Source organism: Oncorhynchus keta, chromosome 7 (genome assembly GCF_023373465.1).
Source record: "Oncorhynchus keta strain PuntledgeMale-10-30-2019 chromosome 7, Oket_V2, whole genome shotgun sequence".
NCBI classification, from domain to species: Eukaryota; Metazoa; Chordata; class Actinopteri; order Salmoniformes; family Salmonidae; genus Oncorhynchus; species Oncorhynchus keta.
In genome coordinates, this window is record NC_068427.1 from 19,807,619 (window position 1) to 19,825,079 (window position 17,461).

A 17,461-nucleotide genomic window follows, 5' to 3' on the forward strand; every position below is an offset into this window, starting at 1 on the left:
CACAGAAATGACATTTTCTGAAGTATCGATTGTCCGAGTTTTGGTTGCACACGTAAATTCTCTTGATAACCCAATGTAAACCTGGTACACAAAATATTTGGAATGTCTTTGAATAATGAGTCTGGGGTACAGGAAAAGAAAAGGGAAAGTAACACTCACTTAATGGGTTTGAATGACCTCAGACCTCTGTTCTGACTTTCTGGTGAGCCCTGATCACCCTCACTAGAAAGGTTAGAGATATTGGGTGAGATTTAAATGTAATATGTAAACACTGATAATTAGGAAGAAGTTTATAATTTATCAACAGTCATATTGTGATTTGGACCACAAGAAAGAAAGAGAGCGCTGCCCCTGAATGAGGGAAACCTGTTGCTCGTCTATTTTACCTTATGGGATCCAACTATTTCCTTTTGGAGTCATCAAGAGTTGTAATTCAAATTTATGGTGTTATTCCAATTCGTTGATTTTTTTATTTAACCTGCACTGTTGTGTTTTTGGGATGCATGAATCCCGATGTGAGTCATGTGTCCAAAGGGGGAATTACCAGTCCCCTGAGGCCCTTTGGTAAATATGCAAATTGTTTTGTTCACATGCCTGCCTGTAAAAGGGAAAAATATATTTTTGGAAATGGATTTCAATTTTTCCCTGGGTCAAACACTTTCTTACAAATAGCTAGTAATGTCTCTGTACTACAGAATGTATCAGATCGTTGGATTTGTGGATTGTTACCAGATAGTGCTAAGACTATGCCACGTGAACCAGGCAATCTTATAGACAGAGAGCTCGGTTGAGTAAAGGATAAGGTGTTTTATATGAAGAAGATTGTTGTTGTTTTGTTTTTATCTTGCTTCAATACAAATCTCACTAGGTTGGGTCTGATGGATGGTTGGGATTTCTCCCTCCTGACCCTGTAACTCTGCGGTGAGATCGCCAAGATGATAGGGGAGTATAAGCCAATTTGCAAAAATGGTTTCAACTGTGTGTTGTTATTCTTTTTGACATTTATCTTAGACATTTGTATTAAGCATGTTGGTAGAAGTAATAATTTGTCATACAGTGAATAGTTTGTCTGGATTTCCTTAATCAGAAATGCCCTAAACTAAACAGAGATTCGTCTGTCCTCTCTCGAGGTAATTGCGAAGGTGACAACCGATGGTATCTACAGTAGATGCATGGAAGGAATAATTTGTCTGAGAACATTGTGAGCCTCACTCCTTCTAACCGGCTGAAGTGATGGTGACAATGGCATTTAATATGGTCCTTCATCACTACTACCTGAAACTTGAGTCTGAGCCAGCAACCTGTGCACAGCATCCAATCGAAGCTATCAACTGCCTTTTATCTCATGCCTTTTCTCTCAGGAGTGCAACATGGGTCCACGTGGAGTGAGCATGGAGAGAGATCCCATCCAAACTTCTCTCATGCTGCTGTTGTACTGGTCCAAAAATGGACAAGATGCAATGGTCGGTAAAGGATGGTGGTAGCTCAGGTGAGAGATTCGTCTGCTAGGTTTAAATCAGAATTATTCCCCAGATATTGAAAACATTTACTTTGAACATTTGCCATTGGGAGGACAAACACTATCCGAGGAACAAAATGAAGAAACGCCAGAAGAATGAGTGCCGGGAAGGAGGGGGGTGGTCAACTGTGCCTGTAAATTAAATTAGGCTTGTCCAAAATAGTTTATTTCAGGTATCAGGTTGATTGTGAAGGTCTGCACACTGCAAAATGTATTATAATTTAGACAAAAAAATGCATTGAACATGCCACTCGCGACAAAAGCTCCAGCTGAAATGTCATTGACAGAATCCGTAAATTAAATTGTGTAATGAAGTATGTGTGTAACTGTTTAGATTGTACATCCCAGAATGAAGGGTTTGAAAGGATGAAGTATCTGGTTTTATGTGTTGATTTCACTTAATTTAATAGAAGTATAGAACCTTTTGATAGAAGCTATAATCTAATGCTTACCTTAAAATGTAAGGCTAACTTTTATATAAGAGGAGAGAATGTGAAGGAAATGTTTGTTTGTGCTTTTCTAATAACCTATTCGACTGGGTTCATACAAGTGACTGATTGATCCGTATCAGTATAAGCAATTTGTCAGTATGCCCAGAACATTGTTTTGAGAACCGAAAAGGATATATCAGTTTCAAGGTCTCAGCTTGGAGAGAAGAAGCCTCGTGAGGTATTGGTCGGTCACATGCATGAACCAAACGTCAATGATGAATTCAAATATGTAATCATGTAAATCATGCAAATATAACTTGTCTGCAAAAGCAGTATATTCGAGAACTAACAGGACTTCTCTGACAGAGCTCCTGACAGACGTGTACTACTTGGTGCATTATGTTTGTTGGAACCTTTCCAGCTTGCTGATAATAAAGTATGATAATTTAAGTTTGACTTAGAGTCCCTGGTGGTCATTTCCACAACACTCCTTATGGAATTGTCATGTTTGGCTTAACAATGACAATGGAGTAGGCAAAGCCACAAACAGATCTGGGACTAGGCTAATATCAGAGACGTCTGGCTGCTATATCCTTCAATGACAGCCTATGATGTCATCATCTCCACATAGGGAAACTCTTTGTCTGGACCTACAGGGAGAACAGAGCAACAGGTGAGGTGACAAGTCTATAACTTCCTAGATATGTAGATCTACAAAAACACAGTAGAATCCGTCATTATATTCATGTCAGAAGACTGAGAAAGTATACTTAGTAATGAAGTTACTGTACACACTTCAGGGGGAATCTTTACTTCCACTGACAGTACCAGTCAAAAGTTTGGACATTCAAGGGTTTTTCTTTATTTTGTACTGTTTTCTACATTGTAGAATAATACTGAAGACATCAACACTATGAAATAACACATACGGAATCATGTAGTAACCAAAAAAAGTGTTAAACAAATCAAAATATATTTTATATTTGAGTTTCTTCAAAATAGTCACCCTTTGCCTTTGACAGCTTTGCACACTTTTGGCAATCTCTCAACCAGCTTCATGAGGTAGTCACATGGGATGCATTTCAATTAACAGGTGTGCCTTAAAAGGTCATTTGTAGAATTTATTTCCTTAATGCATTTGAGGCAATCAGTTGGGTTTTGACATGGTAGGGGTGGTATAAAGAAGATAGCCCTATTTGTTAAAAGACCCAAGTCCATATTATGGCAAGAATAGGTCAAATAAGCAAAGAGAAACGACAGTCCGTCATTACTTTAAGACATGAAGGTCAGTCAATCTGGAAAATGTAAAGGACTTTGAGTTTCTTCAAGTGCAGTCACAAAAACCATCAAGCACTATGATGAAACAGGCTCTCATGAGGACTGCTACAGTAAAGGAAGACCCAGAGTTACCTCTGCTTCAGAGAATAAGTTTGTTAGAGTTAACTGCACCTCATATTGCAGCCCAAAGAAATGCTTCACAGAATTCAAGTAACAGACACATCTCAACATCAACTATTCAGAGACTGTGTGAATCAGGCCTTCATGGTCAAATTTCTGCAAAGAAACCACTACTAAAGGACACCAATAATAAGAAGAGACTTGCTTGGGCCAAGAAACACGAGCAGTGGAAATCTGTCTTTTGATCTGATGAGTCTACATTTGATATTTTTGGTTCCAAGACGCAGAGTGGACGGAACGGATGATGAACGGATGACCTCCGCATGTGTGGTTCCCACTGTGAAGCATGGAGGAGGAGGTGTGATGGTGTGGGGGTGACACTATCAGTGTTTTATTTAGAATTCAAGGCACACTTAACCCGCATGGCTACCACAGCAAAACGCCATCTCATCTGTGGGATTAATGGGACTAATTTGTTTTTTCAACAGGACAATGACCCAACACACCTCAAGGCTGTGTAAGGGCTATTTGACCAAGAAGGAGAGTGATGGAGTGCTGCATCAGATGACCTGGCCTCCACAACCACCGACCTCAACCCAATTGAGATGTTTTGGGATGAGTTGGACCGCAGCACGAAGGGAAAAAAGCCAACAAGTGCTCATCAAATTTGGGAACTCCTTCAAGAAGGTTGGAAAAGCATTCCAGGTAAAGCCGGTTGAGAGAATGGCAAGAGTGTGTGAAGCTGTTATCAAGGAAAAGGGTGGCTACTTTGAAGAATCTCAAATGTATTTTGATTTGTTCAACACTTTTTTGGTTACTACATGATTCCATATGTGTTATTTCATAGTTTTGATGTCTCACTATTATTATAAAATTTAGAAAATAGTCAAAAATAAATAAAAAACTTGAATGAGTAGATGTGTCCAAACTTTTGACTGGTACTGTAAGTTGAATTTTCACTTAGTCATGCATTACTGTCAATGGGAAACTAAGTGAAAAAGTTGAGGTAAACAAACAGGCCCCATTGTTTAACAACACCCCCCACTCCACCCAATTTTCCAATTACTCACTAATATGTATAAAAGGGGTAAACCTGCAAATAAGTGGTAAATAAGGGGCTGTTTGAAAGGGGGTCATTATTTACAGGTAACATACCACATCTTCTGTCTGAAATGGGTACAAGTGAACATTTGAGGTAAGTGGGAATTACGATTCACCCCTAAAAGATAGAGGATACTTGCCATGCAGTTTCCTGTTTCCTCTGTGCTGCTGATTCTCCATTGGATGGTAACAGTCATGTGACGTCTCCAGACAGGGTTCCGGTGTAGCAAGATGATTCCAGACACCGTCTCTCCACCGAGCAGCGAGATCGGCCCGTCCAGCATGAACAGAGTCTGCTTCCAGTGGGTTGGCCTGATGGAGAATAGAGGGAGGAGCTGATATCGCATTGGCTGTACTGATTGTGAAAGCTGCTAGGGCCCAATGTCTACCTCCACTACTTACTCAGAGTAGGGCCCAGTGTCTAACTCCAATGTGGTTTTGTCTCTCTCCAGGCTCTGGAACTGAACTTTGAACCAGGAAGTGAACCCGTGGAACGTCCCAGCCTTTTCCACGATGAAGGTAAACTGGCCCCTCAGCTTCTAGACAGGGAACTCGTTGACTTACATGTATGTGTGTGTGAATTACATGTTATTATATTGTTTTACACCATGGCATTGTTGAATACTCCTTTCTGATTGGCTTGAAGTGCATTCTAGAGTGCGTTATTTTCCTATAGCACACAGTATATTTGCATGGTAGAATTCAATGGATATAGTTCATTTTTATTTTGTTTGAGCTGCTTTTTACAGAAAAAGTCTAATTGAAAACAGTATTGCTATTGTTGAATTCTATTTTCATAATAGCAAGCCAGGTCTGATGGTTTGGTTCGCTAAACTAGCAAGTCTGTTTGTTTGGTTACGACGTCAACTACTGTAGCTATCTAGTAAACTTGCTAGCTACTTCAGTGGATGTTGAACACATTATCCTGTCAACTTAACACATTTCTAGTGGCAAATGTATTAAATTATAGCCATGTTATAAAAAGGATAATCAACTCGGGGCTCCATACATTCTCTGGAAAATAATGCAACTCAGTGGAAGTTCAGTTCCACTCTGCTAGTGCGTCGTGGAACACACCTTCCACTTCGTTCATTATTTTCCAGAGAACGCTTAGCCCCTTGTTGATTATCCCTTACATTTACACTCTGTATATAATCCAGTACCCGATCTGTGAGAACCAGACGTACTGTACCTCTAGATCTGTAACATGCAGCGTGAGCATGTCCAGAGTGATGACATCACAGGGGGTGGCCAGGCAGTCTTCAGGCTGGAGGAGGTGGCTGAACCTGGGCCTGGAGAAGAACTCTGACTGGGCCAGGGATCTGGAGGGTGGCGGCAGTCACATTAACTAGCCACTCAATATTGTTCAATGACAGACTTACCCGATTGGTTTGGTTGTTTAATTTGCACTGTAAAGACTGGAGCATAGCTGACACAGCAATTTTAAGTTTGTTGTTTGACTTTACCATAGATGTTACGCTTACCACTTCACACCAAACTACACCCTCGCCACCGAGAGACAGCTTGCCAGAAACAGATTAAGCCTAGTCCTGGACTAAAAAGCAAGTGCTTCTTAATTCAGGATTTGTATTGGCTTCATCTATATCTGGGAAACTGACCCCAAAAGTATGTAGTTAAAACTTACTGTCCATAGTGTTGTCCCTACTGTAGTTGCATCACTGTGACATCACACCTGACAGACAGTCTCACTACTGAAACCCTCCACATTGGAAATAAACAAACAGTTACATACACTCCTGGTTTACACTTGACAAACACCTCAGGACAACTCATGTCATTTAAAATAAATGACAAAATAGGCAAAAGCATCATGAAAAACAAACTAAGAATACTTATATAACAACTACAGCTCCAATAACCGATCACATCAGGGATTACATTTAGAGAACTCAAATGGACATGGTCAGTCAGACCCATAGAAATAGAATCATCATAATAATGAAATAGAATCACCATGGTCAGAGGCTCCAGGTCTGTTCTAGTGATTCTATTTCTATGGTGTGACCACTGGGGCTGAACCCCAGCTTTGGATCTTACTGGAGGGCAGTGAAGTCCAGTCCGTAGGGCTGCTCCCAGAAGCCCATCCTCTCTGTGTAGTAGTCCAGGGCCTGACAGGGGACCAGGCAGAGAGAGGCCCCAGAGGGCCACATCATCCCCCCGTCTCTCAGCCAGCGGTCCCGCGCCTGCAACACTGACTCTACCATGAACTCAAACTAGAGGAGAAGAGAGACAGTTGTTATTTAAACACCTGAGGCAGAACAGGGTCGTATTCACTAGGAAGCAAATGGGCCAAAACAGGGAGGGACTACCTGAATTTATCCAAAAAGAAATGCTTGTTTTTATTTTCCATTGCAGAATGCTTTGCTATGGTGGAGATCAGAAGCAAGAAGGTTCTCAATCACAGAAGTCTTTATGAAACAATCGTGTTAGTGGATTCAGAGTTTAAAACAATAACGCAGGGTAGCCTAGTGGTTAGTGTTGGGCTAGTAACCGGAAGGTTGCAAGTTCGAATCCCGAGCTGACAAGGTACAAATCTGTCGTTCTGCCCCTGAACAGGCAGTTAACCCACTGTTCCTAGGCCGTCATTGAAAATAAGAATTTGTTCTTAACTGACTTGCCTAGTTAAATAAAGGTCAAATAAAAATAAAAAGTCCTAGCAGCATACAGTTCCCTACCAGCAGACAGTTGCCCATCCACTCTGAGATCAGGATGTCTACTGTGCCTGGTAGCTCCAGCTCCTCAGCCCGACCCTGGAAGACTGTCACAACCTCCTCACAGCCGTTCTGCCTCACCAGGGTCTCAGTGTGTTCTGCTATGGAGCTGGCCTCCACTGCATAAACCTACAGAACAACACAACACAGGACTTAACACACTTACAGGACAGAACAGGAGTTCCATACACCTACAGCACAAATGCATGGTGTTTGAATGTACATTGTTCACTAGATGGAGATATAGGCATTGTAATATAAAGGCTCAAAATAAAAGTTGACTGCTATCTGGCACTAAACATTAATTTAATAAAATATCTTAGACTTTTATCTGCGATATGAATTGTTACTGATTATAATTATATATATATAATCTTGATATCCTTACAGCTTTGGGCTGGGCCAGGCGGGCACAGAAGAGGCTGATGACTCCTGTGCCACAGCCCAGGTCCATAACCACCTTGCCCCTTAGGGGGGCGCTGTTGGTCAGAATCACCTGGCGGTACGTCTCCGTCCTCGCTCGGTCACTCAGCATCTCCAGTTGAAGCCTCTGGGTCAGCAGAAACACAGACAACAATATTAACACATGTTGCATAGGTCACCTCCCAAATGGCACCTGTTTCCCTATATAGTGCACTATAGGGAATAGGGTGCCATTTGGGACACATCTGGGCCCTGGTCAAAAGTAGTAAAATACATATTTAAAAGAATGCCATTTGGGATGCAAATAATAGCACTGTGTAGAAATGTATGTGTTGTTAATTAGGAAGAGAGAGAGACAAGAAGCCAAACCAGTGTTCCATAGCTGCCAAAGTACTCTTCATCCTGCCAGGGGTCCTCTGAGGTTTCCTCTGAGGTGTCCTCCTCCACACCTTGTTTTAGGTAACTGTCCTCCACATCTTGTTTCAGGTAACTAGATGGAACGTAGCCACAAAGGCCTCCTAACTCCGCCCACCACCAGTCAGCTGACGTCTTGGTGTGGACCAGTAACCTGTCTCCAGCTCTGAAACTCAGCTGTGGTCAGAGAGTGTTAGGGTTAAGGTCAGATGGGGTCAGAGATAGACATACACACATAGTCAAACAGCTGGTGTAAGAGACAGACATACACATACTGTAGACATACAGCTGGGGTAAGAGACAGACATACACACAGACAAACAGCTGGGGTCGGAGACAGACATACAGTATAGGTGTCAGGGACAGACATAGACAAACAGTATAGACATACATTACCGTTCAAAAGTTTGGGGTCACTTAGAAATGTCCTTGTTTTTGAATGAAAAGCACATTTTTTGTCCATTAAAATAACATAAAATTGATCAGAAATACAGTGTAGACAATGATAATGTTGTAAATGACAATTGTAGCTGGAAACAGCTGATTTTTTAAATGGAATATCTACATAGGCATACAGAAGCCCATTATCAGCAAAAATCAGCAACCTGGGCCTCCCACTCCTCTTTCTATTCTGGTTAGGGCCAGTTTGTGCTGTTCTGTGAAGGGAGTAGTACACAGCATTGCACAAGATCTTCAGTTTCTTGGCAATTTCTCTCATAGAATAGCCTTCATTTCTCAGAACAAGAATAGACTGAAGAGTTACAGAAGGAATTCTTTGCTTCTGGACATTTTGAGCCTGTAATCTAACCTACAAAGTCTGATGCTCTAGATACTCAACTAGTCTAAAGAAGGCCAATTGTATTGCTTCTTTAATCAGAACAACAGTTTTCAGCTGTGCTAACATAATTGCAAAAGGGTTTTCTATGATAAACTTGGATTAGCTAACACAATGTGCCATTGGAACACAGGAGTGGTTGCTGATAATGGGCCTCTGTACACCTATGTAGATATTCCATAAATAAATCTGCAGTTTCTAGCTACAATAGTAATTTACAACATTAACAATGTCTACACTGTATTTGTGATCAATTTGATGTCATTGTAATGGACAAAAAAAACAAGGACATTTCTAAGTGACTCCAAACTATTGAATGATAGTGTGCATATAGTTGTAAGAAAAAGTATGTGAACCCTTTGGAATTACCTGGATTTCTGCATATATTGGTCATAAAATTTGATATAATTTTCAACTAAATCACAACAACAGACAAACACAGTCTGCTTAAACTAATAACACACAAATGATTGTATTTTTCTTGTCTATATTGAATACATAATTTAAACATTCACAGTGTAGGTTGGAAAAAGTATGTGAACCCCTAGACTAATGACTTCTCCAAAAGCTAATTGGAGTCAGGAGTCAGCTAACCTGGAGTCCAATCAATGAGACGAGATTGGAGATGTTGGTTAGAGCTGCCTTGCCCTATAAAAACACTCACACAATTTGAGTTTTCTATTCACAAGAAGCATTTCCTGTTGTGAACCATGCCTCAAACAAAATACATCTCAGAAGACCTAAGTTTAAGAATTGTTGACTTGCATAAAGCTGGAAAGAGTTACAAAAGTATCTCTAAAAGCCTTGATGTTCATCAGCCCACGGTAAGACAAATTATCTATAAATGGAGAAAGTTCAGCACTGTTGCTACTCTCCCTAGGAGTGAAAAGATGACTGCAAGAGCACAGTGCAGAATGCGCAATGAGGTTAAGAAGAATCCAGGAGTGTCAGCTAAAGACTAACAGAAATCTCTGGAACATGCTAACATCTCTGTTGACGAGTCTAAGATACATAAAACACTAATCAAGAATGGTGTTCATGGCAGGACACTACGGAAGAAGCCACTGCTGTCCCAAAAAAAACATTGCTGCACGTTTGAAGTTAACAAAAGAGCACCTGGATATTCCACAGTGGTACTGGCAAAATAGCTTGTGGACAGATTAAACTAAAGTTGAGTTGTTTGGAAGGAACACACAACACTATATGTATAGAAAAAAGGCACAGCACATCAACATGATAACCTCATCCCAACTGTAAACTAAGGTGGAGGGAGCATCATGGTTTGGGGTTGCTTTGCTACCTCAGGGCCTGGACAGCATGCTATCATTGATAGATAAATGAATTCCTATGTTTATCAAGACATTTTTGCAGGAGAATGTTAGGTTATCTGTCCGCCAATTGAAGCTCAACAAAAGTTGGGTCATGCAACAGGACAACGACCCAAAACACAGAAGTAAATCAATAAAATAATGGCTTCAACAGAAGAAAATACACCATCCTGGGGTAGCCTAGTCAGAGTCCTGACCTCAACCCGATTGAGATGCTGTGGCATGACCTCAAGAGACCTGTTCACACCAGTCATCCCAAGAATATTGTTGAACTGAAACAGTTTTGTATAGAGGAATGGTCAAAAATTCCTCCTGACCGTTGTGCAGGTCTGATCTGCAACTACAGGAAACATTTGGTCGAGGTGATTGCTGCCAAAGGAGGGTGAACCAGTTATTAAATCCAAGGGTTCACCCTGCACTGTGAATGTTTACATGTGTTCAATAAATACATGAAAATGTATAATTGTTTGTGTGTTATTAGTTCAAGCAGACTGTTTGTCTATTGTTGTGACCTAGATGAAGATCAGATCAAATTGTATGACTAATTTAGGCAGAAATCCAGGTAATTCCAAAGGGTTCACAAACTTTTTCTTGCCACTGTACATACTGTTGTTGGATTCGGGTTAAACTTTGAACATTGTTATAAGCATAGTACATAAAGGAGTGGAAGATACTTTTTTTGTCAGAGGTTAATGGTTCTCTGTGGAAAGAAAGATGGCTTTGGAATGTGTTGGGTGGATGGGAGGAGGTCACAGGATTGCTATAAGGGAAGCGGGTAGACATCTGTGGATTAGGTGAAGGAGGGGTTGAGGTCAGATCCCCTGAAGGGAGAAATGATGGTTTATTATCCGATTACCAACTTCCTGTCGAACCATAAGATGTAAGGATTGGAGAGAAGGAGGAGTGCCTAAAGTGGAGTATATACACTTGTAGTGGTGGAAACATGTCTTTGTCTGAATTAAAGCTGTATCGACCCTTTGGGAAGAACAAAACTTGGTTAAGATTCTCTAGTATCCGTGAGTTATTTACTCTGAAAAAATGAGAACTTAACACTGTATACACATATAGATAAACATACAGTATAGACATACAATGTCTGAGGGGACTTCTCAGGCATTCTAGTGTATTTAGTATGGTCATCTAAAGCCACACCATTAAAGAGTGGACCATCTACAAAATTTAAAAACAATGGAGCAAATGCATCCCAATTATACTGAACAAAAATATAAACGCAACAACTTCAAAGATTTTACTGAGTTACAGTTCATAAAAGGAAATTAGTCGATTTGTATAAATTCATCAGGCCCTAATCTATGGATTTCAAATGATTGTGCAAGGCCACAGCCCCTGGGTAGCCAATCAGAATGAGTTAGTCAGCAATAAAAGGGCTATATTACAGACAGAAATACTCCTCAGCTTCATCAGGTGTCAGGGTGGCTGGTCTCAGACGAGTCGGGTGTAGAGGTCTGTGGCTGGCGTGGTCACACGTAGTCTGCAGTTGTGAGGCCGGTTGGACGTACTGCCAAATTCTCTAAAACAACGTTGGAGGCAGCTTATGGTAGAGAAATGAACATTAGATTCTCTGGTAACAGCTTTGGTGGGCATCCCTGCAGTCAGCATGCTAATTGCACGCTCCCTCAAAACTTGCGAAATCTGTGGTGTTGTGTGACAAAACTGCACATTTTAGCGTGGCCTTTTACTACCCTCAACAAAACGTACAACTGTGGAATAATCATGCTGTTTAATCAGAATCTTGATAAACCACACCTGTCAGGTGGATGGATTATTTTGGCAAAAGACAAATGCTCACTAACAGGGATGTAAACAAATTTGTGCACAACATTTGAGAGAAATACGCTTTTTGTGCAAATGGAACATTTCTGGGATCTTTTATTTCAGCTCATGAAACATGGGACCAACACTTTACATGTTGCGTTTATATTTTTCTTCAGTATACATTGTCACATGCCTACTTGATTTCTATGATACATCTAGTTCTCACGGAATGACTTTACACAAGAGCAAGATCTTTTTTTTTGTTTCTTACTTTTTTTTCTACGGGATGTGTCTTAAAGTGAACTATTCTACTATACTACTTTATAAAATCGATAATAAAGTTTATCTCCAGACAGTCACCCACCTGGTCGCTGCCGCAGCTCGTGAAATCAGACAGTCCTATAAACTCCTCTGGCGGATTGGTGTAATCTTCATCCTCCTGATGCATCCTGATCGAATCATCAACTTTCTTAAACATCAAAACTTCAGGCTGGAGGTTGTGTCCACAAACTTCTAATAATTTAGCTATAGTCAGTCATTAATTTAATTTGCTAGTCTCGGGCAGAGATATACTGGTATTGCGATCTAAAGGTAATAAAAAGTAGCACGATATTTCATATTTTTATGTTAATTTAGTGTAGCCTACAGCCAGCTGTGTTTATTTCCGGTTCCAGGATTTTGGAAACATGGGAGGGACCTACCTGAATTTGTCCAATTGAAACTTCCGTGGCCTCTCTTGCGAGACACCGCACACTGACGTCACGTACAGATGCGTGCGACTCTTGTCAGTAACAGCCATCGACACCTGCGCAAATTCGACATAGCCCAGATGTACGTTTTTATTACTTCTGAACGAAACATTTTTGGGGTGGGGTGGGTTCTCATACGCTTACAATGATGTTTTGATTTTTGCTTGAACAGTCGCTAATATTATGTCTGGTTGTGATCTTTGCAAAATAGCTATTTTGGATGCAGCAGTTGTTAGCTAGAATGCTAACGTTCATTGATAAATAGGCTGTAGCCAAGGCTTGCCAAATAGCCATTTTACTGGTTATAAGTTCAAGTGTTTTTAAGTCAAATAAATAAAGTTGATTTGCGATGATGACAAACATTATATGAAGTAAAAAATAAATATTATATAAAAAAGGAAATGAATACCAGCCCTTAAATTAAATTAGAATCCAAAAGTGTCACAGCGGCTTAAAGTACTGCATTGCAGTGCTTGAGTTGTCATTACAGACTCAGGTTCGATCCCAGACTGAGTTACAGCCAGTTGTGACCGGAAGACCCATGAGGCAGCACACAATTGTCCCAGCATCGTCCATGTTAGGGGAGGGTTTGGCTGGTCTGGATTTCCTTGTCCCTAGGGACTCCTTGTGTCGGACCGGGCACCTGCAAGCTGATTTTGGTCGCTAGTTGGACGGTGTTTCGTCTGACACATTGGTGCGGCTGGCTTCCGGGTTAAGCGAGGAGTGTGTCAAGAAGCAGTATGGCTTGGCAGGGTCGTGTTTCGGAGGACGCATGGCTCTCGACCTTTGCCTCTCCCGAGTCTGTGGGGGAGTTGCCGCGATGGGACAAGACTAACTACCAATTGGGGAGAAAAAGGGGTAAAAAAAATAAATAATCCAAAGTAGTGTGAAATGCACTCATAAACTACATGTAAATAGTCTCTTTTTTGCTTCTATAAGAACTCCCCTTTGTTCTGCCACCAACTTGAGTGCAATGCCCTCATGAGGCAATATTTGAAAACACAGAAAGGGGTATTTGGTTTTTAAATGGTAAAAGGTTTCCGTAATGAATAAGGGGTCCCAATACGTTTTGTTATTGGAAATCGGAAATTCATTTGTTTTCTAATTTATTGGGTCACAATTTGACATGAAATAACAGAAAACAAATAACATTCAAATCTATTAAATGTTTAGATTTTTGTTTTTTTCATACCCAGAAGTACACGCCCCCTCATGGAATATACAAAGAGTTTAGGTGGTGTGTTTACACCCTAGGTTAGCAGCAAAAAGAAAGGATTAGACTGTGTGAGTGTGACAGGAAGATACAAATACTAATGTTAGCTAAAATGCGGAATAACAACTGAACAAAGATGGCTTGCAATAGGTGGCTACTGACTACCTCGCAGGCCAGAGCTACCTGCTGCAAAAAGGTCAGATTTCTCTTACTTTCTATAGCTATACTGAACAAAAATATAAATGCGTGCTCGTCGTCCTCACCAGGGTTGTAACTGACTTCAGTGGGCAAATGCTCTCCTTCGATGGCCACTGGCACGCTGTAGGAGTGTGCTTTTCACGGATGCCATCGTGTGGACGAGTAGTTTGCTGATGTCAAAGTTGTGAACAGAGTGCCCCATGGTGGCACTCTGTTCATTTGCATTGAGATACTGTGGCGAGATCCTGAGGCCCTTTGTCATGCCATTCATCCGGTGCCATCACCTCATGTTTCAACATGATAATGCACGGCCCCATGTCGCAAGGATCTGTACACTAAAAATGTCCAAGTTCTTCCATGGCCTGCATACTCACCAGATGGCACCTATTGAGCATGTTTGGGATGCTATGGATCAACGTGTATGACAGCGGGTTCCAGTTCCCGTCAATATCCAGCAACTTCATACAGCCATTGAAGAGTGGAGCAACATTACAGTCCACAATCAAAAAAAGCCTGATCAACTCTGTGAAGGAAATGTGTCGCGCTGCATGAGGCAAATGGTGGTCACAACAAATACTGATGGGTTTTCCTCATCAATACGGCATAATGACGAAGCAAAAACAGTTTAGACATTTTGACAAATGTATAAAAAATAAACTGAATCACATTTACATAAGTATTCAGAACCTTTATTCAGTACTTTGTTGAAGCACCTTTGGCAGCAATTACAGCCTCAAGTCTAATTGGTTATGACGCTACAAGCTTGGCACAACTGTATTTGGGGAGTTTCTCCCATTCTTCTCTGCAGATCCTATCAAGCCCTGTCGGGATGGATGGGGAGCATTTTCAGGAATCTCCAGAGATGTTAGATTGGGTTCAAATCCGGGCTCTGGCTGTGCCACTCAAGGATATTCAGAGACTTGTCCCAAAGCCACTCCTGCGTTGTCTTGGCTGTGTGCTTAGGGTTATTGTCCAGTTGGAAGGTGAAACTTCGTTCCAGTCAAAGGCCCTGACCGCTCTGTTACAGGTTTTCATCAAGGATCTCTGTACTTTTCTCCATTCAGCTTTGCCTCGATCCTGACTAGTCTCCCAGTCCCTGCCGCTGAAAAACATCCCCACAGCATGATGCTGCCACCACCATACTTCACAGTAGGGATGGTGCCAGGTTTCCTCCAGACGTGACGCTTAGCATTCAGGCCAAAGAGTTCAATCTTGGTTTTATCAGACCAGAGAATATTGTTTCTCATGGTCTGAGAGTCTTTAGGTGCCTGTTACGTACGCCTCTAGGAAGAGGGAATGCAACACCCTGCTACAACTCAATTCCCCGTGGAGTGAAAGAGGTATGGAGGACTGTAGGTGCGAGTAAGGATGACAAAGGCAGAGAATGTTACCGTTTACAGGGAATTTATTCCGTCACACGGTAATGTTGGGGAAAAGGGGCTGAAAGGAACCAAATCAAAGAAAGTAAATGTCAAAGCCCCCTCTCCTACCTTACCTACCTACCCACCCACAACTTACCTAACTAGCACCACCTGGCACTCTAACCAAAATACAGGGGATGGTCCACCCAGGTCTTCCCTAGTGTGCATAGACAGAGTATATACTATGGGTATATGTATGCCCGCAGGCCTCTTGCCTAAGCACTCCCAAGGAGCCTTCCCCTTCCCTCTGGGAACAAAAACTATTTCAATAATCAAAACACTGCGTCCTATTTACACACAGAACATACTAATAAGCTCTCTCATATATATATACAGTGCCTTGCGAAAGTATTCGGCCCCCTTGAACTTTGCGACCTTTTGCCACATTTCAGGCTTCAAACATAAAGATATAAAACTGTATTTTTTTTGTGAAGAATAAACAACAAGTGGGACACAATCATGAAGTGGAACGACATTTATTGGATATTTCAAACTTTTTTAACAAATGAAAAACTGAAAAATCGGGCGTGCAAAATTATTCAGCCCCCTTAAGTTAATACTTTGTAGCGCCACATTTTGCTGCGATTACAGCTGTAAGTCGCTTGGGGTATGTCTCTGTCAGTTTTGCACATCGAGAGAATGAAATTCTTTCCCATTCCTCCTTGCAAAACAGCTCGAGCTCAGTGAGGTTGGATGGAGAGCATTTGTGAACAGCAGTTTTCAGTTCTTTCCACAGATTCTCGATTGGATTTTGACTTGGCCATTCTAACACCTGGATATGTTTATTTTTGAACCATTCCATTGTAGATTTTGCTTTATGTTTTGGATCATTGTCTTGTTGGAAGACAATTCTCCGTCCCAGTCTCAGGTCTTTTGCAGACTCCATCAGGTTTTCTTCCAGAATGGTCCTGTAATTGGCTCCATCCATCTTCCAATCTATTTTAACCATCTTCCCTGTCCCTGTTGAAGAAAAGCAGGCCCAAACCATGATGCAGCCACCACCATGTTTGACAGTGGGGATGGTGTGTTCAGGGTGATGAGCTGTGTTGCTTTTAAGCCAAACATAACGTTTTGCATTGTTGCCAAAAAGTTAAATTTTGGTTTCATCTGACCAGAACACCTTCTTCCACATGTTTGGTGTGTCTCCCAGGTGGCTTGTGGCAAACTTTAAACAACACTTTTTATGGATATCTTTAAGAAATTGATTTCTTCTTGCCATTCTTCCATAAAGGCCAGATTTGTGCAATATACGACTGATTGTTGTCCTATGGACAGAGTCTCCCACCTCAGCTGTAGATCTCTGCAGTTCATCCAGAGTGATCATGGGCCTCTTGGCTGCATCTCTGATCAGTCTTCTCCTTGTATGAGCTGAAAGTTTAGAGGGACGGCCAGGTCTTGGTAGATTTGCAGTGGTCTGATACTCCTTCCATTTCAATGTTATCGCTTGCACAGTGCTCCTTGGGATGTTTAAAGCTTGGGAAATCTTTTTGTATCCAAAATCCGGCTTTAAACTTCTTCACAACAGTATCTCGGACCTGCCTAGTGTGTTCCTTGTTCTTCATGATGCTCTCTGCGCTTTTAACGGACCTCTGAGACTATCACAGTGCAGGTGCATTTATACGGAGACTTGATTACACACAGGTGGATTGTATTTATCATCATTAGTCATTTAGGTCAACATTGGATCATTCAGAGATCATCACTGAACTTCTGGAGAGAGTTTGCTGCACTGAAAGTAAAGGGGCTGAATAATTTTGCACGCCCAATTTTTCTGTTTTTGATTTGCTAAAAAAGTTTGAAATATCCAATAAATGTCGTTCCACTTCATGATTGTCTCCCACTTGTTGTTGATTCTTCACAAAAAAAAATACAGTTTTATATCTTTATGTTTGAAGCCTGAAATGTGGCAAAAGGTCGCAAAGT

The 17,461-nt window shown here is 41.2% G+C and overlaps 1 protein-coding gene across 2 annotated transcripts; it reads right to left on the reverse strand.

The window, feature by feature from the left end:
• Window positions 1–1,663: 1,663 nt before the first annotated feature.
• prmt2 (protein arginine methyltransferase 2) lies at window positions 1,664–13,136 on the reverse strand. 2 transcript variants are annotated; one of them, XM_035755648.2, is made up of 10 exons: window positions 12,659–13,136; window positions 12,322–12,406; window positions 7,974–8,195; window positions 7,570–7,731; window positions 7,146–7,310; window positions 6,508–6,683; window positions 5,642–5,771; window positions 4,852–4,985; window positions 4,590–4,761; window positions 1,664–2,600 (listed from the first exon to the last, which is right to left on the reverse strand). In XM_035755648.2, the coding sequence occupies exons 1-10, from the start codon at window positions 12,754–12,756 to the stop codon at window positions 2,568–2,570; spliced, it is 1,377 nt and encodes a 458-aa protein (XP_035611541.2). In that variant the 5' UTR covers window positions 12,757–13,136; the 3' UTR covers window positions 1,664–2,567. The 2 variants fall into 2 exon arrangements, with proteins under 2 accessions (XP_035611541.2, XP_035611544.1); XM_035755651.2 differs by having other exon boundaries at window positions 4,852–4,988; window positions 12,659–13,132.
• Window positions 13,137–17,461: the final 4,325 nt, after the last annotated feature.